At 41.8% G+C, this 26370-nt stretch overlaps 1 protein-coding gene across 1 annotated transcript in view; it reads right to left on the bottom strand.

Annotated features, from left to right (window-relative positions):
- The window catches only part of LOC108800300 (dynein heavy chain 11, axonemal-like), a 321998-nt gene that overhangs the window by 167041 nt on the left and 128587 nt on the right, over nt 1-26370 (bottom strand). The window contains exons 39-47 of the mRNA XM_018572279.1: nt 24635-24727; nt 23379-23573; nt 19664-19741; nt 16615-16747; nt 16383-16510; nt 11592-11740; nt 9517-9667; nt 7056-7187; nt 6798-6971 (exon numbers count right to left, since the gene is read on the bottom strand). Coding sequence (XP_018427781.1) covers nt 6798-6971; nt 7056-7187; nt 9517-9667; nt 11592-11740; nt 16383-16510; nt 16615-16747; nt 19664-19741; nt 23379-23573; nt 24635-24727 — 1233 coding nt within the window. The remainder of the gene's footprint in view (nt 1-6797; nt 6972-7055; nt 7188-9516; nt 9668-11591; nt 11741-16382; nt 16511-16614; nt 16748-19663; nt 19742-23378; nt 23574-24634; nt 24728-26370) is intronic.

Genomic DNA, 26370 nt, shown 5'->3' with positions numbered 1-26370 from the left:
GGTTAACTAAGGAGTGTTTGGAGATCAGTGTCCCTGGTTAACAGGTAACCAGGGACGCTGATCTCTCTGCAAGTGGCCGGAGCCAGCCGTAAGATCACGACTGGCTCCACCCAGCTGTTAGAAGCAGGCTGTTGGCCGGCCAATGGCCGGCCGCTCGGCCAGCTTCGGCTTTCAGCACGGCTCAGTGAATAGCCGATTGTGAATAGCCCGTACAGCACCCCTTCGGTTCTACTGAACCGAAGGGGTCCTGGGGACGAAGCTAGCCAAAGGATCGGCCAAAGCTACGGCCAGATCCTTCGGCAGCTTCGTGAATAGACCCCTAAGTATGTGCCATGGAGGGGACCCCTCTCTCTTTCTCTCCCCCTCTCTCTCCCTCTTCCCGCTCTCTCTCTCTCTTTCTCTCCTTGATGTCTCTCTTTCTCTTCTCCTCTCTCTTTCTCTTCTCCTCTCTCTCTCATTGTCCTCCCTCTCTCTCTTTCTCCTCTACCCCTCTAAAGTGTGTGTGCGCCTGTGAGACTGTCACTTGTAGCAGACTAAGAAGAGTTTTTTGAGTATAATAACTGATGCATATGTGTACATGCTTTACTTACTACTGAGTTCTGATCTCTGTGCATTACTTACTCCTGATCCCTGCACTCTGTGTGGTAATTACATCTGACCCCTGGACTTTGTGCTTGACATACTCCTGAGCTCTGCACTCTGCATTACTTATTCCTGACCGCTACACTTTGCGTGTTACTTACTTCTGACCCCAGCATTCTGTACATTACTTGCTCCTGAACCCAGCACTCTGTACATTACTTACTCACGTTACTTACTCCTGACCCCGGCACTCTTGTGCGTTTCTTAATCCTGAGCTCTGCACTCTGTGCATTACTTGCTCCTTACCCCAGCACTCTGCATTACTTACTCCTGAACTCTGCACTTTGTGCATTACTTATTCCTGACCCCTGCACCATGTACGTTACTTACTCCTGGTCCCAGCACTCTGTAAGTAACTTACTTCTGAGCTCTGAGCTCTGCGCTCTGTACATGACTTATACTTGACCCATGTACTCTGTGCCTTACTTACTCCTGATCCCAGCACTCTGTGCATTACTTACTTCTGTGCTCTCACTCTATGGGGGTGATTTACTAACCTAAACACACACACACACCAGGTGTGTGTGATTTTCACACAGCAAAACGTATTTATCAACCAAAAAGTCTCTAAAAGCATATTTCCACTAATGCCATATATGTAAAAATCATGCACATGATGCATATATAATGCTGCTTCACAGTTTAGACAAAAATGGTTAGCTCATGCATTTACATTCCTGCATTCATCAACGCAAGCAACACAACATAGAGCTAATTTACCCAACATCACCTTGGAATTCCTTCAGGGCTTTGCACAACACACCTGCTGGGTGTGTACACATTACAAAGGTGTTTAGATTCCACCCATAGATCATGCTGGGAGGGAACACACTGCAGAGGTGTATACACGTTCGTGGTGTGTTTATAAGGTTAGTAAATCAACCCCTATATGTTACTTACTCATGACACCAGCACTCTGTGTGTTTCTTAATCCTGAGCTCTACACTCTGTGCATTACTTGCTCCTTACCCCAGCACTCTGCATTACTTACTCCTGAACTCTGCACTTTGTGCATTACTTATTCCTGACCCCTGCACCATGTACGTTACTTACTCCTGGTCCCAGCACTCTGTAAGTAACTTACTTCTGAGCTCTGCGCTCTGTACATGACTTATACTTGACCCCTGCACTCTGTGCCTTACTTACTCCTGATCCCAGCACTCTGTGCATTACTTACTCCTGTGCTCTGACTCTATGGGGTTGATTTACTGACCTTATAAACACACCACGAATGTGTATACACCTCTGCAGTGTGTTCCCTCCCAGCATGATCTATGGGTGGAATCTAAACACCTTTGTAATGTGTACACACCCAGCAGGTGTGTTGTGCAAAGCCCTGAATGAATTCCAAGGTGATGTTGGGTAAATTAGCTCTATGTTGTGTTGCTTGCGTTGATGAATGCAGGAATGTAAATGCATGAGCTAACCATTTTTGTCTAAACTGTGAAGCAGCATTATATATGCATCATGTGCATGATTTTTACATATATGGCATTAGTGGAAATATGCTTTTAGAGACTTTTTGGTTGATAAATACGTTTTGCTGTGTGAAAATCACACACACCTGGTGTGTGTGTGTGTTTAGGTTAGTAAATCACCCCCTATATGTTACTTACTCCTGACACCAGCACTTTGTGCGTTACTTAGTCCTGAGCTCTGTGCATTACTTATTCCTGACCCCAGCACTCTATGTGCTGCTTACTCTTGACACCAGTACTCTGTGTGTTCCTTACTACTGATTTCTGCACTAGGTGCATTACTTGCCCCTGAACTTTGCGCTCTGTGCGTTACTTACTCCTGACCCCTACAGTCTGGTTATTTAGTCCTGACCTCTGTACTCTGTCCACTGCAAAATTTGAGCAGTGTGTGGCCCCGTTGGCACCCCTCCATTTGACAAAAGTTGATTTTTTTAAAATCAATTTTGTTAAAGGAGTCCATCTGAAAACAGTGACTGCAGCCAATCAGCTATTCAGGCATTCTGACAGCGGCACAACTGTGTATTTACTTGCATAAAAGTTCACTTTAACCTCTGCTTCTAAAGGTCTGTGTGAGTGGGCCAAAGGCTTGTGTCGACAGAATCAGTTTGACAACTGTTTGAGATGGGTCATAGATTATTCAGAATTTATTGACATGTGCATTGGACCTGTAGATACCTCCTTCTGACCTGAATTTGACTTGCTTCAGGCCATTCATTTTATTAGTGAAACATTTTTATCAATGACTTGTAGTATATACATAGGCCATTGAAAATCTGGGGGGAAAAGCAACTACAGCATCTACATCTATGCCCTCCCACTAAGCAGTATTTTGCAGCAGCAGGACTGAAGGAGACTGGGTATTTAGAGAAGGCTGGAGGAGTCACAAGACATCTTAAAGTCAAAGTAATTTTTTGTTTTACTACTAGTTCTTGAAATATAACTTTTTGTTGTTGTTTACAGTAATAGCCACTCTCTGTACAAAAGATCCTCATCATTCGTGTGTACTCGGGGCAACATCATGTCTAAATAGAGCCCCACTGATAAGCAATGATACAGTTCAGGCAAAGGGTTAATAAGCAGAGGAAATATCTTCCCTTCACTCATCATATAAGTCTGATTCCAGCCAAGCATTCATTTAACTCTACATTTCCTCTTCAGTAAGCTTTGCATAAAACTAACCCAAACCCACATGGGCCTCTATAATACCCTCCCAGAATGACAATGAATGATGGCTCGTAGGTGGAAACTGCCTGAAGAAAGCTAAATTGTAACCAGGAAAAAAATTGACATTTCAGATTTTAAATGTTACACAGTTTTTATAAAGCTTCAGTCAATTTATTTTATTTATTCTAATGAAGAGCATTACAACGGCTTTACTGCACTGAAGCAAGAATCGATCACATCATTAATCACACCTCGTGAATAGTCACAAATCAGATTCTAACAGCAAGCACTGAATCAGAAGCAACGAAGCATAAACTCCTTCACAATTTATGATCTCTTCAATTGCATCTTTTCAACCATTAAATTGCAAGATACCATAAATTTTTATCTTCTTCACTTCAGTCACATTATTGATTCTGCCTGGTGAAATATAGAATCGCTGTAAATCTGCACTATTGAATTAATTTTAAGTCCTGACTTCAAATCGGGAAGCCAACATCGTAGTAAGGCTGTTAATTCACACTGAGGAGCAAATGATAGAAACATTAAAATTTAAATGGACAACAGGGACCTAAAAGAGCCATAGCTCTGTCAATTGCAGTCCTCACAACCTTGAAGCTATTTTTCTCAATCTTCCTTGGAATGTAAAATAAACAAGGCCATAAACACAAATGATATGTAAACTACCTAAGAACATGAACTCCTACTTCTTTTAAATATAACTATAGAGCAACCTAAAAAATAGAACAGCAACAAGAAAATCCTAAATTAATTTATTTAAAAACATATTTTAGATGATTTAAAGAGCAATATGCAAAGTGCAATAACCCATATGAAGCAGTTAGTCTTTTTCATTCATTGTTCTGAGTTGAAGTGGATCTAAAATTCTTCCTTATGTATGTAAACCCAAAATAAATTTTTCAGTATGTTTTGCATCATGTCTCAGGCCTTGTTCACACCAAATGCAGAGCAGATCTGCTCAGGTTTCTGCACACGCAGTGCAGTGAGTTGTGCCGCGTTTTTGCCGCGTTTTTGATGCGTTCCGGGCCGTTTTTGGTTAAAAAAAACATGTATTTTAATTTTTTTAGTTTAACATGGGCTTTCAGTGTGTTCCTGGCATTTGTTTTGATTTTTGATGCGTTTGCATGCGTTCCAGAGCAGATCCAGAGCAGGTAAAATAGGGCTTGCTGCAGTTTTTTCACCTGCTCTGGAACTCCACGCTGAGATGTGAACTGAAGCAAAAAATACCATTGAAATACATTGGACGCAGTTTTGATCCGGTCTGCAACTGCTCTGCACCTGCTCCACGCTTGGTGTGAACAAGGCCTTAATGTTTGCTTAAACAAACATTTTTTTGTGAATCTATTGTAAAGTGTCTTACCTGGAGATCCTACCAGTAACACGCTTCCTATTGGAGGTTGACAGCAATAAGCCACTGCCTCACAAGTAGCAGCAGCGCTGTCAGCCTACCATGTGTGCTCTTTAATTTGGAAGTTGGGCTGCCCATCAGCCTAACAGGTATGGAGCCCAACGGCTTACTCAAAAATATTTCAGAGGCACTGGGAGGAATCTCTTGCTATCCTTTACAATAGACCAAAAGTAACCTGAGTATGGAAGTAGCTTATTAGCTTACAGTTAGGCAGCTCAATGACGCTCAGTCTCCAATGGAAAATGCTGTAAGCAACTCAAAGATTGGACAAAAAAGAAGAGCGCCAGACCAAATCAGATTTCAGAGCCCCAAAATATATAATGATTATGTTGATCAACATCCAACATGATTTGGGGGCACACACAACCCCCTTCCCCAGGGCTTGAAATAATAAAGGATAGGAGTTGTTTTCCAAATTGATATCAAGTTGGGAAATGACCCATATCTCATAATAAGATCCAATTTTTTAGTCCATGTTCTGAGTACAATCCTTCATCGTTTCAAGTTTCAATCAGATTTTGGAGTTTCAAGACTTTTTTGGACTCCAAAACCTGACTTGGTTTGCACTCTCCTTTTCTGTCCAATCTCAATGGCTTACAGGGCAGGCTGATAATGTTGCCAATAATTACAGGGCAGTGGCTTAGGGTTGTCAGCTTGCAACAGGAATTGCTGTTGGTGGCAGGATCTCTAGTAAAAAAAAAAAAAAACATATTTGATATAAGAGATCAATAGCAATAACACAGTAGCCCCCTCTGTAATATAGTTTTATTACCTGTTTATCCCATCAGTATTTCTTAAATTTCCACTTCCTGTATATGCCAAGTGGTCCAACACAGAAGAAGTTACAGTTGGGACAAATTTTATTACATTGGTAGGGGTACTTACGAATGTCAGCTTTGATTCTTATGGCCTAACTCCAAAATAAAAATAAACTGTTGCTTTAACTGCTTAGAAAGTGTTAGCTAGAGTTGGGCTTTTATTTTTTTGTCTTTTACTCACCTCCAGTGATGCAACATCTGTGAGCTTTGGGATTTCGGTTATCTTCAATGGCTGTGCTAGGAGGACATAACTTAGGCACATGCGTGAGAGTTCAGTTAATTTATCCTGGCAGATTGCTGAAATTGGACACTGAGCTGATCTTGCACAGTTCAGGGTACATTGTCCAAAAAAATCCAAACAAAAATGTAAGAATTCTTTAATATATATCTAGATATATATATATCTAGATATATATATAGATATATTCAAACCTTCCCACCCCGCAGTATATATTACAAGTTTAGACAGACACCACATTATTTAAATACTGTTTTCTGGGAGCTTGGTGGTAAATACGTTTACATATACAAGGGACACCCCTCATCACCAGGAGATATAGAGAGTAGGGAGCATGCAAAGATGATAGAGTGGAAAGGGCTTAATAACCTTCCATGGATACCTATATGGATTTTAGTACATATTGTAAATATGCTGTATATACAGTACATATGTATATATACACACACACACACACATATAAATACACATATACTGTATGCTGTATATATTTATAACTAGATATATCTAGATAGAAGTATATATCTAGATATATCTAGATATATAGATCTATATATCTAGATATATATATATCTAGATATATATTCTATTTATCACTAATGCCCAAGAGGACCAGGAAATGGGAAAACAGTAATTGTAACTAAAAGCAAAATATGTTTATTGAATGTGAGATGATTTTATATATCAGCATGGAGAGCTGCATGCTGATGTGATTTTTAGTGCAAGGGGGTAAAAGCCTGCTTTAAAATCTGTACGCTTGATTCCCTAGTTTCACTGATGGGCCATAACCATAGCAATAGAGCCCCACCTTCTTTATTAAATTTTTGTGGTGTCATGCTAAAAGGCAGCTGCAGAATAAGAGAAACTCCGTTTTCTGCAATGCTGGAGTGTTGGAGTCTTTAGGTAATATAACAAGCTGTCGAATTCTTCAGCCCACAAGAGACCAGGCATAACGAGAAAATGTCTGTTTTGGGAGCACAGCCTTCAAACTGCTTTTCCTAGTTCTTACGATACAAAGGCATACACACCTGTAAAGCAATATCTGGAATCATATCAAATTCTGTAATTCTTTCTGTCCAAGGAGTAAATTTCTTGATGTCTGGGTCAATAAAGTAGTCAAAGACAGTGCCAGAAGAAGGGAACTTGATGGTTCTCATCTCTTTGTTCCACCATCGGCTAAACTCCAAGCGGTAATCAAGCAGCTGAAAACAGGAAAACATAAGGTGAGATAAATATGAAATCCTACTTATTCATTTCTTATTTTGTTTTACTGTGTTATTTCTCACCTGATCTTGAAAGAGAGCACCACCAAAAGACCAGACACAGGCAAAAACAAAATATATCTCATAGAGCTCTCGCGGTGAATCTGGAGGAGTGTTCTCAGCAGTTAGAAGACAGTCCAGTAAAGAACACAACGTCTACAAAAAGTAAAAATCAATTTGTAAAAATACTTTCAGTAGTGACGTAATGTCTAAATGGTTAGGGGGAACCGACCAGTGATGTGCGGTACCTTTGGTTCCGGGTGAGGCATTCCCCAGCCTCGCCCCAGGACGTCCCGCCCCACCCCCAGGACGTCCCGCCCTGCCCCCGTCCCATGAAGCCCTGCCAACAGCCCGCTGAAGCCCCACCGCCTACCCTGGTCCCCAAGCTAGTGTGAAGGAGGAAGGGAGGAGCCTCCCTTCCCTCACTTGCTCATCACTGCTGAGGCATCGAGATCGATGGCCTCAGTGTTTTTTTTTCTTTTTTTGATTGGACCTCTTGGACCAATGGCTTTTTGCTCACGCCTCTAACACAGAGTAGAGGCTGTGACAGCTCTTGCCCCACTAGTTAGGTTACACAAACAGTGGGGAAACCTGCTGCTGTGTAACCAACCTAACTACCTGTCAAAAGCCGGATGCAGCACTGCCTGTAATTAACAGGCATCGCTCCGTCCATGACAGGTTACATAGCGGGGAGGCTTTCCCTGCTGTGTAACCTGTTAGAAGCCGATCTTAATGGAGAAAAAGCAGTCAGCTTCAGGCTTGAAGCTGACAGTTTTTCCTCCATAATACTAGGTGAGGCTCTGCCTACCCTGCCTCCCCTGACCGCACATCCCTGGAACCCACCAATCCTCTAACTCAAGTCTGTTTTGGGGCCATTGGAAAATTATAAACCAACAAATCTCCCGCCTTGAAAATATATTAAACACATTTAGGCTGGCCGTACACATTACACAGCAATAAGCCACTGCCTCACAAGTAGCAGCAGCGCTGTCAGCCTACCATGTGTGCTCTTTAATTTGGAAGTTGGGCTGCCCATCAGCCTAACAGGTATGGAGCCCAACGGCTTACTCAAAAATATTTCAGAGGCACTGGGAGGAATCTCTTGCTATCCTTTACAATAGACCAAAAGTAACCTGAGTATGGAAGTAGCTTATTAGCTTACAGTTAGGCAGCTCAATGACGCTCAGTCTCCAATGGAAAATGCTGTAAGCAACTCAAAGATTGGACAAAAAAGAAGAGCGCCAGACCAAATCAGATTTCAGAGCCCCAAAATATATAATGATTATGTTGATCAACATCCAACATGATTTGGGGGCACACACAACCCCCTTCCCCAGGGCTTGAAATAATAAAGGATAGGAGTTGTTTTCCAAATTGATATCAAGTTGGGAAATGACCCATATCTCATAATAAGATCCAATTTTTTAGTCCATGTTCTGAGTACAATCCTTCATCGTTTCAAGTTTCAATCATATTTTGGAAAATTATAAACCAACAAATCTCCCGCCTTGAAAATATATTAAACACATTTAGGCTGGCCGTACACATTAGATTTTTTTCGTCCAGTGTGGATGGACGAATCTCCCACTGTGACTATCACTTACAACCCATTAATTGGCTAGCCTTAGCATCTCACCAACAAGATCAATCCTCACAGCTACAGAAGGCACACTGAGGCTGGGTCTGGAGAAGCTAAAAGAGACAGATAACCACCAGTCACTACTTTGTGAACTGATGACTGAAAGATTAGGGCAAACTATCATTCTGCTAGCAGTTTGGTTCTAGGTGTAAGGACCCTTTTATTACAGTAAACATGAGGTGCGCGTGGCTGTTTGCCAATGCCTAAGTAGACTATAAATCTGTAAAAAAGCAACTACTAGCGCTAACTATGGAAAGCATACAATAAATAAGTCACATGATTAACAACATTTGTCATAATGTAAACCTCAACGTAGCTAGTGTGACTCCATCCAAATTCAAGATCTCAATTTTAATTTGAGTGTAGCTTAAGATGACCTACCAGCAGAAATCCCAGATGGCTGGAAGACATTCTCTGCTGTTTGGAACCCCAATGCAATGGAGGAACAAAAGTACCTCCCCGTCCAAGAACAGACTGGCCTTAATCTATGGAAGCAATTAAAATGAGGGGGTAAAAAATTAAAAACCCCAAAATAGACTATTGCCCTAAAAACAGCAATCTGGGATTTCTTCTGACCCTCACAGATATAAAGATTATTACAGGATCCAACCTAAATTTCCTGGGTTGGCAACAATCCTATCATAAGCCTGTAAGTACATGACGTTTTGCATGTCACTGCAGACAATCTCCATTGAATTACCAGTTTGCAGTATGTTATTAAATTCCCCAAGTAACAATCAGTCCAAATGTTGCATTTTTCTGACATTCTAAACACGGAGTGCCAGGATCACATTTTAAAAAAGGAAAAAAAAAAACACGAAACAAAATAAAATGCATTGCTTTTACCTGTACCATGCTGTTTTCTGGGATTGGAGTTATAGTTTTTAAATTACATCGCACTTGCTCCAAGCAGTAAGGAACATACTTATCAAACAATATGGTCAGATTTGCCTTTTCTGACTGAGCCTGACGAGTCTCGATCCAGCTGGTAACGTAGCTAATAAAAAAAGGAATGAAATCAGACACAGAGCACAGCCATAATGTTTGGTGGGATTTGCATTTAATTTAGATGTCCTCAATGTTCTCAAGTAAATAAGAAACAAAATTGCAAGTCCAAAAGTAAAAGAACAGCAAAACCTTTTGTAATGCTGGTGCTACCATGCTGGTAATCCTGAAAAATGTTCTATTAGCATTACAAGATACAGATTTAAATGTTTGTGAATGTTATAGTCTGTTGTTTAAAAAGGGAATGATCACAAAATATATTAGGAGAAGAATTATTTATAGATAACACTCTATTCTTTCTACACATGTACATTGTATAAGCCGGCCTTGGTTATATACTGTGTGTATATATATATATATTTATTGTGTGCGTGCATGTGTGGGTATGTGGGCCACATACACTATATGGCCAAAAGTATGTAGCCATCCCACAAAATTATTGAGTTCAAATGTTTCCAGTGAATAGTACTGTCAATGATACAGTGTACAAAGACTGTTCAAGACAGTTGTGAACTTTCCACCTAGTGGCGAGGGTTTGGGGTAAACCTTTTTTCTGTTCCAGCATGACTGTGCTCCTATGCCAGCTCCATAAAGACACGGTTTGAAAAGTTTAGTGTGGAAGAACTCGAGTGATTGTCACAGAGCTCTAACCTCAACCCCGCTGAACACATTTTGGATGCATTGGAAGACCCCTCAGGGAAACCCTTCTTGTTGGTTAATAAGTCCCAGAGAGGTTAAACTTCCAGACGATATTAAAACACCATTTAATCTGGTTATGTATCCATTTTAAAAAGTATCTGTAAATGTGAATAGTGTAAGGTAGGGATGTTCAGATACCAGTTCAGATACCAGTGCCGATAGTTGGCATTTTCACAAGAAGTAACAGGGGTGCAGCTGAGACCTTGCTCTGGCCCTCCACCACTGTCCTGAAATCATTAGTCTGTATTGTTTTAGAAAAACTGTCACATGACACTAAACAAAAATGTATCAGTACTTGTATCTGTGAGCACTTGGGCAAGTATCAGTTCTTGTACTTAAAAAAATGGTATCGGTGCATCACTATATTTATTTAAAAAAACATAATGCATTAAAACAGATGTACAAATCCCAGGAGCTCCGTGTGCTCCTTACAAATAACAGCTGCCACCTAACTTGTACAATTCTCTTTAGTCTAGTCCTGGAGCTGGAAAAGTATCTGTACTTGTACTTGTTCCGAGTACGATACTTGGTATCTGAACATCCCTAGTGTAAGGTTAGCTGTAAATGTTAAGGATTTCTTTCGTTCAGCCCCACGGGCTGAATGAAAGAGATCAATAGATTATCATGTCCATGGTAAAAAGCGTGTATGGAAAAATCTTCCCTGCCAGCTTTTGTATTCTCACAGCCACTGCTCTCACAGCTGTCAGAATACCCGAACTGTGACCAGGTCTGATGGACTGCAGTCACTGCCCAGCAAAATTTTCCACGTGGCTTTTCAAATTTCAGGCAGGGCCAACTGGCCAAATTAGATCTATGTACGGCTAGTTTAAGTACCTAAAACTATTCTGATACCAACCTCCTGTAATCGCCTTTATAGCAGAACTCAGACTAGAAGAGGGAGAGAGGAGGTCAGCACCAGGAGCCAATCAGACTCTGCTGCGGGTGCTGGCACTGAACATGCTGACAGGAGGAGAGGGCAGAGAGAGCAGAGAGATGACCTCTTTACTGTGTTGCTGCTCCTTCATTGTCCAATCAGCAAGTTGAGGGTTTGTCTCTGTCCTGTTGTGTTGTTGTACTGTGTTGGAGGTCCCAGACCTCCCTGCTTTCTTGCGTGGTGTCTGGATCACAAGCCTGACTGCGAAGAATTACAAATTCTTTGGCCTAATATACTATACTAGTATACTATACCATACTAAACTAATTGATCCCATACTTACGGACTCCAGCCCAGGTCCTGTGTGTTCACATATAGGATCCCAGCTCTAGAAACAGTGGCGGGTGTAGCTGCTCGCAGGTGGCTAATTTCAAACAAAAGCCGCATAGAAGGTGTCAGTGAGATTCGTTCATTACTGGCTAATGTCAAAACCTATAGGCAAAAGAGGAAAACACATGTACCAGATCTCTGATGAGTTTATAAAAGGTAGAAAGTGACAGCCGTTCCATTCAATTAACATAGAATGAGTACATTCCAAGGTTTTAATTTTTACAGGCACGTTGCAGATATAATACTGCAGAATAAGACGATTCCATTAAATCGTAGTTCATTAAATGGTTTCACCAGTTTTACAACCATGCTATGGTGCCCAGTTACACCTAAACACCTAAGTACATGGGAAGGTCTATATCATTATTTTAAATGGTACTGTTTTTACCAAGTCATTCATACTATGCTTCTTTTAAAAGAATCCACTTGCTTCCGGTTTACCTGTGATTTCCCAAAAAGTACATCTTCCAACAAGATGAATATTACAAGATATCAAATGCACCAGACTTGCATATTATATAATCATTTTAATGAACACAGCTGCAAAAGAAATTCCCTCCACATGGTTAAAGTGACACTAAACTCAGGAGGTAAATCTTAAAAATGCATTCAAGTACCTTAACTAGTAACAAAAATGTATCTTATTTGTGTATCACTCAGCTGTAGATCCTCCAATCATCTCTGAATTGGTGCTGACACCGTGAGTGGCGTCACAGGGTGGGTTCGGCGGGGTGCGGCCTGCACGGGGGTGACACCAATGGAGGGGTGACACCAAAATGACTGACAGTAATTTTGGTGTCACTCCCTCTGAAAAGTCAGACACTCAGTCATGGACCGAGAGCCCGACAGTGTCAGGAGAGAGGAGAGGGCCCGGCGGCATACCTCATCCCACCGGGTGAACATCCCCTTCTCTCTCTGCCGGCATCCATCACCAAGCTGGCCGCTGGCAGGCGTCAATAAGGTGGCCGCTCATGCACAATGACGTCATTGCGCACGGGCGTGGCGATGACACGCGCATGCACGATGACGTCACGTCGGGGTGTCACCCGGTCTTCGCTCCGGGTGACACCCGGCCTTGGGATGCCCCTAGACACTATACTTCTGGAGGGTGGCTACTTTTGTTCTCCATGGTCCCTATGTGTGCTGTAAAGTACTCACCACATCAAGCTCTCTCCTGTGATGGACTACATTCTCATGTTTAGTTTACTAATTTGTACTGAGATTGCAGTCCATCACGAGAGTGAGTTGGAGCGGTGACTACTTTACAACACACACAGGGGCGATGGGGAATTAAAAATACTCATTCTCCAGATGGAAGAACAGTGTCAGCTCCAATTCAGAGATGATTTGAGGATCTACAGCTGAGTGATACACAAATTAGATACATTTTTGCTACATTTTTAATAGTTAGGGTCCTTGAATACATAGTCAAGATTTAACGACTGAATTTATTGTCACTGTAATACATACAAACAATACGTGGTTAAAGTAAGAAAATATGCATCAAAAGCACACTGTGATACACTATAAGTGCAGTGCATTGGCGATTGTATACATTAATGTTTTTGGTTCTAAAAGTAAGAAATTAACCATATCCATTAAAAATTGAGCCAAACAAGATGGGGGATGTTTCTAGATATAAACAGAAAATATTTGCATATGTTCTTACAAATAATTTACACTTATAATATTTTAATTATGATAATTATAAAAGTTATATAAAAAGGCCAGTGCACATTACAGCTTTATAATTATAGAGAACGTCCACGCAAGTGCCCTTCCTAGGTACCGATTGTAAAATTTCTTGTATAACAGCACATATAAATTATCAATAATGAGTCTATTAAATATTCTCAATGCGTTTCATGAACTGTAGGTCCACTTCTTCAGGAGAACACTGATGGTTTTAGATTGTAAGCCCTCATGGCAGGGCCCTCCTTACCATCTTGTCTCGAATTGTATTGTGATTGTAATGTCTTCCTTTAATTGTAAAGCCCTCCACAAACTGTTGCTGCTATATAAATCCTGTATAATAATAATGGTAGGTTTATATATGATTATGGTGGAGACTCAGATAAGGGGTCAGAGGTTTCACATTTGTTGGTGGTATAACAGCTTGTTGGACCTCCCATGCCAGCATTCTCACTTGCATTGATGAGGATTATGTGTTTAGTACAATAGATCAATAGTTCCATCATGAATCCCTGACCATGGAGACTTTGGTACACTGCGAACGTCTGACTGAGAAGATTAATCAAAACCCTTTTATGAATACTTGACTCAACTAGATCCTCTGTAAATCCCAAAAATTTATATTTCTGAAGCTGCTGCATGTGAAGCTCTGTGTATGTGGAAATGGCTCTTTGTCCCCTATTTAATATAGAGCATGCTAACACTTTTGTATTCTCTGTGGTTCTCCCCTATCCTTTTCTGGATAACCAATCTTGTTTGGTTCAGCTTTTATGGATATATTACTAGGGATGATGGTACAACCATTGGGCACTTTCATTTAATGTATGTATGTTAATTTTATTTTAAAACGTAAGTATTACTCATATAACATTCCAGATGGCATTTTTTTTTTAAATGTTTGGGTTAACGTAAAAAATGGTTACACTGTTCCTTTCCTTCATTTTTAATATGTGAACTCCAGTTTGTCGCAAACCCATATTATACTTTGGATAATAATTTTAAAGAGATGTAGACTCATGTATCCAGCATGCTTCATTATCTAACAAATATAGTTTGACCAGACAAATGTCAAGGTCAGTTTTAATGTGTGCTAAGTTAAAATGTCTTGAATTCATAGCACAAGAATACTTATTAACATAAACTAATTAAATATGATGATAGATTATGTTTATATAAACAAAAAGCATACCTAATATATACAGAGGTCAAAACCTCAACTGAGATACATCATATATAATACCATCAGTAATAAAGCTTTTTAAGGACACCTCTACCCTTTATTTGTTAGGGTTAAAGTTAAAGGAGAACTATGGCGTCAGGGCTTTTCCCCATAGTTCTCCTTAGGGTAACGGGAGGACACAAACTAGCGTCCTCCCGTCACCCTAAGCTCAGTATACCGCGAGCTACAGCTGTACCCCTCCCCCGTCCGTTCCGCCAGTCAGCGCTGGTGGATCGGAGTGGGGAGGGGCGAATCCATCCCCTCACCTGTCACGGCAGAGAGTCGTGACAGGATCGAGAAGTGAGCGAACACCGGCATGTGTTCGCTCACCTCCCGATCTACTGAGCCGACCTGTGACAGTCTCATTGTCACAAGTCGGCTAGATCTATGAGGTGAGTGAAAAGCACTCACTTCATAGTTCTCCTTTAATGATAGAAAAAGATAAGTGAAATGATACAAAAATAAAAATGATCTTTTATAGAGTAGAGGAAACTAGAACCTCTGTCGCATTTTTATTTCTGTTGGTGTCCTTGTTGCAGATTTTATCTTACTTTCCGTCTGGTGAAAATGTTGTCACCAGGACAGAAAAGGTCAATTTGGGAGGTATAGGCAGTCCAATGCAGTGACGTGCGGTACCTTCGCTTCTTGGTGAGGCATTCCCCAGCCGCGCCCCCAGCATGCATAAGCACCGCCCATATCCTGCCCCCATTCCGACAAAGCCCTGGCTAGTGTTAAGGAGGGAGGGAGGGAGGGAGAGAGGCGCCTCCCTGTCCCTCACTTGCTCGTCACTGCTGAGGCATCGAGATCGATGGCCTCAGTGGGGTTTTTTTTCTGATTGGACAGCTTGGACCAATGGCGCTTTGTCATTGGTCCAAACCATCCACAGCTCACACTTCTAACAAAGAGTAGAGGCTGTGACAGCTCTTGCCTCACTAGTTAGGTTACACAAGCAGTGGGGAAGCCCGCTACTCTGTAACCTAACCACCTGTCAAAAGCCGGATGCAGCGCCGCGTGTAATTAACAGGCAGCGCTCCGTATATGACAGGTTACACAGTGAGGAGGCTTTCCCTGTTGTGTAACCTGTTACAAGCCGATCTGAATGGAGAAAAAGCTGTCAGCTTCAAACTTGAAGCTGGCAACTTTTTCCTCCATAATACTAGATGAGGCTCTGCCTCCCCTGCCTCCCCTGCCTGCACATCCTTGGACTCTGATGGTCAAATGAAGTTGGTAACATGACAGGTTTACAACACTATTAATTGTGAGGCAGTGACTTAGCATTGTCGGCCTGAAACGGGAAGAGCTGTTAATGGCAAGGTTCAGGTAAGAAACTTTGCCACAGATTTATGAAAAGTTATATCAAGATTAGATCAAAGATTATGATTATTGATTAGCGCAGTGCATCTGTTTGATCTAATCTATTTATATTATTAGCACGGCTGCTTTTCATCTTTTATATTCATATTTATCACTTTGAGACAGCTTCCATAGTGCAGAATTTTTTTATATTCATTTATGAAAAATGGTGTTCTTATGAAAACTGTATACAGTTAGACATGATACAAAACACAATGAAAAAAAGATTTTGGAATTGCATACACTTTAAGGCAGGGCAACCTCTGCACTTCAGCTGTGGTAAAAGTACAAACCCCATCATGCCTCTGCCTCTAGGCGTCTTCTAATGTTGCATGGGGCTTGTAGTTCCACAATAGCTGGAGTGCCAAGGTTGCCTAACCCTACTTTATTGTAAAGGGCTAAACTTTTTACTACTTACCGGCTTTACTAATCGTATGCACTTACTGGCACAATAATTTTATCCTCCAAAAAGACACAAACCTTGTTATCATCCATGACAGTATTTAACGATTCAATCCACATGGGATCAATATCTCCATCAAGGACAATCCACTTCGGGCCATCATGAGGCATGATGAACAGTTCCCTCAATGTAAAGGAAAACAGGCCTAGAAATACAAAATGAATATAAAAGAAAATGATTAAAGAAAATAATATGAATTTAAAATATAATTATGTGGAAATCTGACCACTACCAGTCACTTATAATTACCATCTTTCCACTCCCGTGTTGATGGGTGAAGAAAACCAAACAACTCATCTGTAGTCACAGCTTTTGGATTAATGTCATGCCAAATAGGCTTTAACTTCATATTGAAATACGTTCTATGCAAAGTCTTTAGGATCTGTATTAAACACAAATAGTTTGCCATGGCAAACTTCAGGTGGTGAAGAACAAGTATTTATTCCATTTATCAAAAGCCTGTAAAACCAAATGCTAAAAAGAATCTCTTAGGTATCTGTGTCTAATAGGTGAGAAATAGAAGAAAAGGTTAGCAATTACAGCCCCTGCATTTCTCTTAGTACAGGTTTCCTTTAAATAGACAATTTTACCTGCCTGTTTAAGGCAGAGTGACATACCTCCTGGTATCCCCTACACCAGCAAAGTATAATACCCTATCTGAACTCCCTTGTCACCCCCCCACCCCTCCCCGCTCCAGGAGTTTACCCTGTGTAAAGGTATACGTGGTTGGCAGTGGTTACCCAGATGAATGATGTCACTGCACCCCCCACCCCCATCCTCAACCCTGTGTTTGGGCGTAGAGATTAGAAACTAAGGCCCAATCACTCTTACACCGTTCCATTATAACAACAGAGAAAAGGTTCAGATAAAGCACAGAGTCACCAAGGAAGCACAGATAGATGACTATAACATGTTGTGGGAGGGGAATGGGAGACAGGCTATAAGGAGGCACTGTCATTTTATCTTGAATTGGCAAAGTGCCTCTTTTGTCTTTTTAAAGGCTTAGATCAAGAAATACTTCCAAATCTCTATGAAATATAATAACAAGAAAGATATGTGTCAATTTCTCACATTATATAAATGTAACTCTTTGTCTATATTAAATTAAGGCCTAGCCTTACTCATCAAAATTGTCCTGCCGCTTGCCAGGATTACACTACTGGATCATCTGCGTTCTCTTGACTCTTGTAATAAAACACCCACCTCAACTCTTTTTCTTTAGTACATTTTGGCCTATTATTCCTGATTAAAACTGTCCTGCTACTGGCCAGCTTTACACTGCTGTGCCATCTGCACTCTCTTAATTCTTGCAGTAAAAAAAAAACCTGCCTGAACTCTTTTTCTCTATTACATTTTGGCCAATTTCCCCCCATTATGTCCTGTGGTTGACCAATTTTACACTTGTGTATCCTCTGTAATCTTTCAATTCGTAATAAGAACTTGCTAAAAATTGGCCAGCGGTAGGACAGTTTTGTAACTAACAACAGAGCAAGGCCAGGCCACAACAAACAGCTGTCTAATTTATATCTGGTGGTTAAAGCAGGTCTGTTAGCAAATAATGAAAAAGCATTTGTCCTCTCTAAAGCTACCTGAAAAAAAGCCTTTATTTTCAAATTGATAAAAATCAGATTAGGGTGCAGCTATTGGGGTGTGTGTAAACGATTCACGACCAAATATGCACTGCCAGTGTACACTGCTACTAGGACTGTCTGTGAAAATCGTACTGTTCTGTAACACTACCTATAGCCCTAAGGCATCCATCAAACCTGGTATATAAAGAATTTGTGTATTTTCAAAGTTGCTCTCGAAGCTGCATGAAAAGACCCTCTCCCCATTGGATGGTGGTTTTTAAAAATGTTTTTTGCATTGGTACATTTTTCTCAGGAAGTGCCTAGCACCCCAGGCCTCTTATAGAAGTTTACCTATTACTCCTGGTAAGTTCAGGTTCGTTAAATTTCTGACAAGATTTGACGAACCCTTGGTAAACCCAACCCAGGCATATTTAATCATCATTTTCCAGCAACAGCTGCATATCATTTCCCTGGGTGAGTTTCCTGGTGGTGACAACAGTGGAACATGCCTGGTTAATGTGTATCAGCACAGCTGCCTGTAGTCATCATTGGAAGAGCATATGACAGGCTTACAACGCAGAACGTTTGTGAGACATGGGAGAACGTTTTTACCCTATAACAGGAAGTGTCTTAACAAGGACTTAATTGGCAGGCACCAGGTATTAATTTAATGAAAGCTGCAGATTTAAACCTATGAAAACGACTTTTGAAATGATTCTAACATGTAAAGATTATATGAGATTTTAGTGACTGGGTTTGCATATACTTTAAACCAGACACTCTCACTTCAAACTTCAGTGCACTAGCATGGCCAGTCCTAAACGAGTGAGAAGCTGTAAAGAAATGTATTAAAATCTTCGAAATCTACATAGAAAACCTTAGGGGGAATTTTTTGGGTTACCAAAACTCTGTAAAGATTCTGTACCAATTATAATTGTCACCAGAATGTTAACGCAGGCACCTAGCAGTCTGAGTTGCCTAGAGCAGTGCTTCTTAAAGTGTGGGTCGCGACCCCATGTGGGGTCCCGCAAGTTAACAGGGGGGTTGCGATCCGAGTCCCCGGCCAGGACCGCCATCAGGGGCGTATGGCCGGTACTTGTGTGAGGGGCCCAGGCGGCCAAGGAGGTCTGGGCTGGGGGGAGAAGAGGAAAGAGACACTGACCGACGCTGGGGGGGAGAGAAGATGAGACGAGAGAGACACTGACACGCTGGGGGGGGAGAGAGAGAGACACCGACTTAAACTAGGGGAGGCGGGAGACACCGACCGACGTTGGGGTCCCTTAAAAATTTCCTCGGCCAAAAAGGGGTCACGAGTGGAGAAAGTTTAAGAAGGCCTGGCCTAGAGTATCCTGGAAGCTTGAAAACCAGCGTCTCTAATATGCAAATTTCTGCTTTCTACAAGGAAGTCAGTGCTTGGCACTGCTTCTTCCTGTATCTTGCGTTTTATGATTGATCCATGGGCATGGCTCACACTGACCAATTGTGAGGTGGGAGAGGCAAGGTCAAGCACCAAAGCGGGGAACTGGCATTACTCCCAGACAGAGAGGCATGAAGGAATTTGTAGTTTGATCACAGCTGGAGTTGGGCAGTCACCTACCCTTGTACTATTGTTCCTGTTCTCTTTGTGATGTTCCTTTCTTCCTTGTATTTGATTAGTAACTTGTTTTGTATGCTTATAAAATTATTTAAAGCATGAAAAAGACAATAACCTAATTTTTCTTACTCACCGTACTCTTGCCAGTTCCTGCATTTCCCACCACAAAGACTGAGTGCCGCACCTCTAACAGTTCCTCCAATTGAGTGATCTGGGAAGAGGGACATAATAAAATGAGCAACAGCTTTCGTAGAAAATGCCTTTATCTGTCCAAATGTGCTGTCCATCTATGTGACACGTTGTGTACACCACACAAGCATTTTGAAGGAATACCAAACCGAGGAACACCAAATGAAGCATTCTTAGCCCAATACATGCTAAAAGAATACAGTTTTGTAACTGTGATCACTCTCTCCAGGGTGCTGTGCATACAAATGTCCTGCTTGGAACCTGCACCCTGGACCAAGGAGTCACAATGCTAACCACCAATCGTAAGGGCTTATAGGTGTCTTATTTTAGCTGTTGATTTGTTTTTATTCTTTTTTGTTTCTAAAACCAAAAAGGAAACTGCAGTATATTACTATTTGTTTTTGTTTTTTTGCTGGGCTGTCCAGGTAGACATTATCATTATGGGGTCCATTTATCAATGTTTTCTCCTAGGATTCATACATCTCTTTTACATAAGATTTACATTGATATATGGGCTAAATATCTCCCCTTTAATAGATAGGATTATTTGTGAACTAGAGGTTTGGAGTGGGGGTACCTCTTTCGCTCTTTGGGAGAATACACTTGTTTAAAATTATAAGCTTTGCTAGGCTGCTATATCCGCTACAAACTCTCCCATTATTACTGAAACATAAAGACATTAGAGCAGCGGTTCTCAACCTGTGGGTCGCAACTCACTGTTGAGGGGGCCGCAGCATCCACTTCTGCTGCGCTGGGTGAGAGGCTCCTCAGCCTCCTCCTAGCGCAGAGGTGTCAATGTCAGGACATCAGAGGCTGTGAATATAAAATTGCCGCTATACACACTGTCTGGCCGCTGCAGCGACATCTAGTGGCCGGGGAGTGTGTACAGCAGGGCTGTTCTATTCACAGCCGCTGCTGTCCTCCTGCCTCCCATACAATGTGAGCTCTGCAGGAGGCGGGCGTCTAAACAGTGCTGGAGCTGAGAAGGCTGCATGGAGACAGAGCAGGCAAGCAGGTAGCAGGGGCTGGGGAGGGCTTGTATTCTTGTGAGTGTGCTTCTATTTTTAGTCCCAAGTCCAGCGCCTTACTAATTCTGGAGTCCAGCGCTCTGTTGGGGGTCACCACAACATGGCAAATGTTACCAAGGGGTCCCGGCCCTAGAAAGGTTGAGAACCACTGATTTAGAGGGTTATTCACTAGCCGAAGGATCAGTCGTAGCTCCGGCTGATCCTTCGGATAGCTTCGCTTGCTGGAGCCCCTCGGTTAAGTAGAACCGAAGGGCTGCTGTACGGGCTATTCATTATAGCCTGTACAGCTCCCGAAGCTGGCCGGTCTGCTCAGCCGAGCCGAAGGCATTAGCTTTGGCTCGACTGAGCCGAAGTGACACCCGAAGTGACGCCATTGGCCGGCCGAAAGCTTAGAAACTGACAGCTGGGCGAAGCCAGCCATGATCTCACGGCTGGCTCCGCCCAGTTGCAATGACAGATCAACGTCCCCAGGTTACCTATGCAGCCCCTATGTGAATAGGCCGAACGGCCGCAAGTAGCCTGCCGGAGGTTCAGATGTTGGATTGGCTGAGTTGAACTCCTTCTGCACTTCGTGTTTGGCTGAACCGAATCCAGCCGAAGAAAGCCGATGTACAGCTGTAATCTGCAGTACAAGGCTCAAGTGAATAGCCGAACAGCGTTCGGCTCACTTCACTTCGGGTGGTTATTCACTCGGCTGCTTTCGGCAGCTTTGTGAATAACCCTCTTAGTTAGAAAAATGTGTTACCCTCTTGACACCGGCAGGATTCAGCCCTTTAAACCTTTAAATGGCTCTTAATGCCAGAGTCTATTAAAAGGGGCTCCGACAATGTGATTACTGTGATTGGCTGCCACAGTGATCAAGTGATCAGCAGCCCATCCCACTGGCTCCTGATTGTAAACAGTGACTGGGAGCTGTCGATAACAGCTCGTTCACAGTGCTGCGGGCACTGAGTGAGCATGTTGCCCACACAAAACTACACCTTCAGCTGTTTGAACATATGTGTCTTTGGTCCCCTTCCTCTTAAACTTAAGCTCGTTTGTGCGGGGTCCTAATCACCTACAGTTTCTGTATGTCAATGATGCTTGTCAGTGTTTCTTAGTTGCCTTGTCTAAGCGATTGTACAGCGTTACAAAATATGTTGGTGCTATATGAAAAAATTGTAATTGTAATTGGTAGGTCAGTGTTAAAGCCCACCACCATGCTGCCACATATATATGCAGGGATGCTGGGAATCTTTGGTGAAAACATTGCTAAATATACTCCTACGTTTTGTTTCCTTCATGTTTTCTTTTTTTGCATTAAAAATACAATATCTTACAGTTCTTAGACTAATTTGTGTCCTTTTACACTGTGGATATTGGGGAGCAGATAGAACATGTAGAATACATGTTGAATATAGTTTACAACTGGACTGCAGACAGGTATAAAAATATAAATAAATGCAACTCTGTTTTCATTCATGTATTTTTTAATGTAAGCAGAGTGGGTGCCTGAATTTGCAGGCCCTGAGTTCAGACTGGAAGGGAAGAGGCAGCATTAGGAGCCAATCATTTGCTGCAATGCTCAAGAACTAACAAGCAACATGAGAACCAGGAAGCTTTTAATGGGGTTTCTGTACTAATGAAGGGGTTGGCAGGTACCGCACTGTCAACATATTGTTCTGGCTGCTCCCCCCCACATAGTCATAGCCTCCTTCTGAGGCAAAAGTCTCAGGTAGCTTAATTAAGAGTAAGGATGAGCTCAGGTTTGGACTGAACTGGGTCCGAACTCTGAAAGAGCTTCTTCCAAAAATGGAAGGATGCTCGTTTGATGCCACCCAGTCAGCTGCAGGCAGAGAATTCCCCACCCGCAGTTGATGTAAGCATAGAGGTGGGATGCAGTGACATTGTTTACCTTATATGGCTACATGCCTATACTGTATTTGGTGAATAACAGTTACCTAATATTGCTATATGGCCATGTACGGTAAATGATGCAACTTGATGATGCCAAGCATCCAAGCAACATATAGGCCAAAGTCTGAACAGAAAGTCATAAAAAACTGTAATAGCAAAGTCTTCTCTCTGTTCTTATTCCTTCTTGTTATGATCACGTGAAAACTTCCATGGGCACATAACTAATAGCTATCATGAAGCTGTCGCCTCCTCACCCAAATCACAGAAGTTCCAATATTTCCTTTCAGGTGTTGTTATAACATACTGTAGTCTTATTAATTAGTACTATATACCTAACATACATCACAGTTGAAAATTAAAACCCTTTATTCTTTTTTTCACCACCACCCTCCTATGTGTTGTAGATGAAAATTAATACATGAAGCGGAAAGCCACCCCAAAGTTAAATTGCTGTAACAAAAGTGTAATAACAATGTATGTCATGATTCTAATTAGCCATTATTTATACCACCAGCCACATTTCAAATGGAGCCCTGGAATCAAAGGGTGTTCCCCTGAACAAAGTATTATATTAACAATTAATAGAGACAAGGCTGTGGGGACTTTGTTTATTGCCATGGCTATTAAAGGCATTAGCCAGATGCTGAATAGCATGAGCATCAAACAACAGTGATCATTACAGCCTTCAATCACCCCATTTGTACAATACACTAAGCAGAAAGCCATTATTTCCACCTTTAGAATAAAGTTTTCTTCAGGCTGCAGGCGCAGCTCTGCAATGGACTGGCGCACCATCTGTTCCAACTTCACGTCTCTCTTTCTGGGCACTTCCAGGAGGGGGAACAAGTCGTTGATGAGACCCAGGAAGATTGCGACATCATTGGTTACTATCTTGGGAAGATTGAAGTCCCTCAGGGCTCTCATCAAAACCTTAGAAGGAGGAACAACACACCGTAATTAGACTCAATCATAACACACCATAACATAAGGCATAAAATGAACAAACGTTATGAAAGCATCAGGACTCGGACAATTAGGACACATATGGCTTGTTAGTCTCAATCTGTTTCTTCTGCGCAGTAGATCACCTTACAACTATGTTATTTAGAGAACAGAAATCTCTTTAATATAAAGAATATAAGATATAATTATTATCTTACAGTATATATTGTTATAATAAAGTCACAGTACTTAAGACAACTTGTATTAAAGGGGTTACATCAGGTGGAATATACTGAGCTGCAGTTCTGTTAGGAAAGGACAGTCAAAAAAATGCCAGAAGAAGGCAGAGAGTATACAGAAAACTTGGCAGAAGATATTTTGTATTTATTGCATTTACTAAAGTAACCTCTGAGGGGGCCAAAAACTGAATAATCAGAATTAATTAGCCTGAGAATATAACCACATATTTGATTAACTGAACTAAACCTGGTATCTGAAATGCATGCTAACACCACAGGATGCACAACAGTTTGTGCATAATAAATGTGCTGCAATGTAGTTATAACATGCATTGCAGTACCTTTTTTTACTGCTATTTTTTTTACTATAAACTGCATTATGTTGTAATGCAGTACAATGCATGAGAAGCATGCTGCGCAAAAATGCACCATGTCCTTTTTTTTCAATGCACACCAATGCAGTGCATTGGTGTGAACTGAAATCAAAGGACATAAGGCAATTTGCTTTGTTCTTGAGCTGGGACTGCTAGGCCAATGGAACCCAAGGCTGCTGGTGTGAATGGGCACTAAAGTAAAATTTCTTGTTGTCCATGCCAACCAGTGTCCTCGATTTAGTTTCACACCTGGACTGCAAAAATTATGGTTGAAAGCTGACTGGTTGCTGCAGGAATTTTACCTGTAACACACTTCACAACCCTCCCTGTACATCTCACCTCCCTCCATAAAATGTATAGTATACATGTAGCCTGCACTTTCTCCCAGTGTCTGCTGTTTTTGGGTTCTTATGAAGACAATCACGCACATACATACCTGGTCTTCAGGTCTGCTTCTGTCCTCTCGCTTCAGTGATCCGGCCACAACTAAAACAGATTTTATGGCCCTCAGCCCCCAGTCATAATGATCCTGCAAAATGGAGTTAAAACCATCACAATAAAATAAGTAAATATAAAAATTAAGTAATATAAAAAAATTAAATTATAATTTTGCTCAGCAAAAAAAAAGCATTTTATACGCATTAATTGTGTTCTGGTTTGTAAAAAAAAAACAAAAAAACAGAAAAGTTTTGTGTCTAAGCAAAGCAATATTGTACAAATTGGTTCTCATACTCATAATAGTACTGAACTGCTGTAAACAATTATTATCTGGGATCCGATCTCACCCAATTTACAACTCTCATGTTTGTTACTAAAGTAAGTATTAGAACGTTGTATGTTGGTTTTAAAAACACATTATAAACCTAATTGGGAAGCAGCTGACTAGGTAAGTTTGGCCACATCCTTGTTTCAGTTACTGTAAGGTTTTATTGAATCTTGGTAGGGTCTTGTGGGCTTCCATGTTGTTAGTTGATTATCATGGCAGCAGTAGTAGTAGTAGATTAGGCTAACACAGACAGGAAAATTTATCAGAACTGGAGCAGACAGAATCTGGAGCTTTTGCCCATAATAACCAATCAGCTTTTCTATTCAGTCTTCAAGTTAGGCTTTGGAAATTAAAGAGAGAAGCTGATTGGTTGGCATGGGCAGCTGCTGCAGATTTTGTCTGCTCCACTTTAGATAAATTCCATTCAGAGTTAGGTGCTGAAGTCGTGACTGTCCTTCAGCATCCCACAGGGCGTCCAAGAGTTGTCACAGCATCTTGCATATAAAAGCTTAGCCAAGAAACACTAGGACTTTCAGAATTTAAAGAACAATTTCTGTCTGACATTTGACAACTGGACAGGAAATAGAAGCAAATCTTCCTCAAAGAAAACAAAGACAACAAAAAAACCTCACAGAGGTCCTAACTCTTTCAGCCTCTGTACTAAAAACTTAAAGGTGCCTATCTTCTATGCAATCCACTTTTGCTACATAGGGATCTATTCACGAAGCTGCCGAGGGCAGCCGAGTGAATGACCGATCTGAAGTGAAGTGAGCCGAACACTGTTCGGCTATTCACTTCAGGCTGGTACGGCTAATTTCAGCCGTACATCGGCTGAAATCAGCCGTACATCGGTTGCTTCGTGTGGCTTCGGGTCGGCCGAACATGCTGAGCATGTTCGGCCAACCGGAGTGCAGAAGGAGTTCGACTCAGCCGATCCAACATCTGGATCGGCTGAGCCGAACCCCCGGCAGGCTTCTCACTGCTGTTCGGGCTATTCTCTCCCGAACAGCAGTGAGTGATCCGGGCAGAACAGAAAAACAGTGAAAAAAGTTTAAAAAAGTAAATAGCAAACGATTGTGCGGAGCTAGCAGTGACAGCTAGCTCCGCCCACTAGTTTCCTATTGTCCGGCGGCTCTGCTGCTGTAAAAAAAAAACGAAAAAAAAAACCTCCGCTCGTGTCAGAATAAAGAAAAAAAGACACAGCAGTGTTTCTCTCCTTGGCGGCCGGGAGCAGGAGACTCCCGGGTGGCGCCAGGGAGAGTTTGCTGTTTGGAGATCAGTGTCCCTGGTTAGCAGGTAACCAGGGACGCTGATCTCACTGCAAGTGGCCGGAGTCAGCCGTAAGATCATGGCTGGCTCCTCCCAGCTGTCAGAAGCAGGCCGAGCGGCCGGCCAATGGCCGGCCG

This window comes from Nanorana parkeri, unplaced genomic scaffold (genome assembly GCF_000935625.1).
Source record: "Nanorana parkeri isolate BGI_ZX_2015 unplaced genomic scaffold, ASM93562v1 scaffold44, whole genome shotgun sequence".
Taxonomy (NCBI): Eukaryota; Metazoa; Chordata; class Amphibia; order Anura; family Dicroglossidae; genus Nanorana; species Nanorana parkeri.
This window is presented reverse-complemented; position numbering and strand designations above follow the sequence as displayed.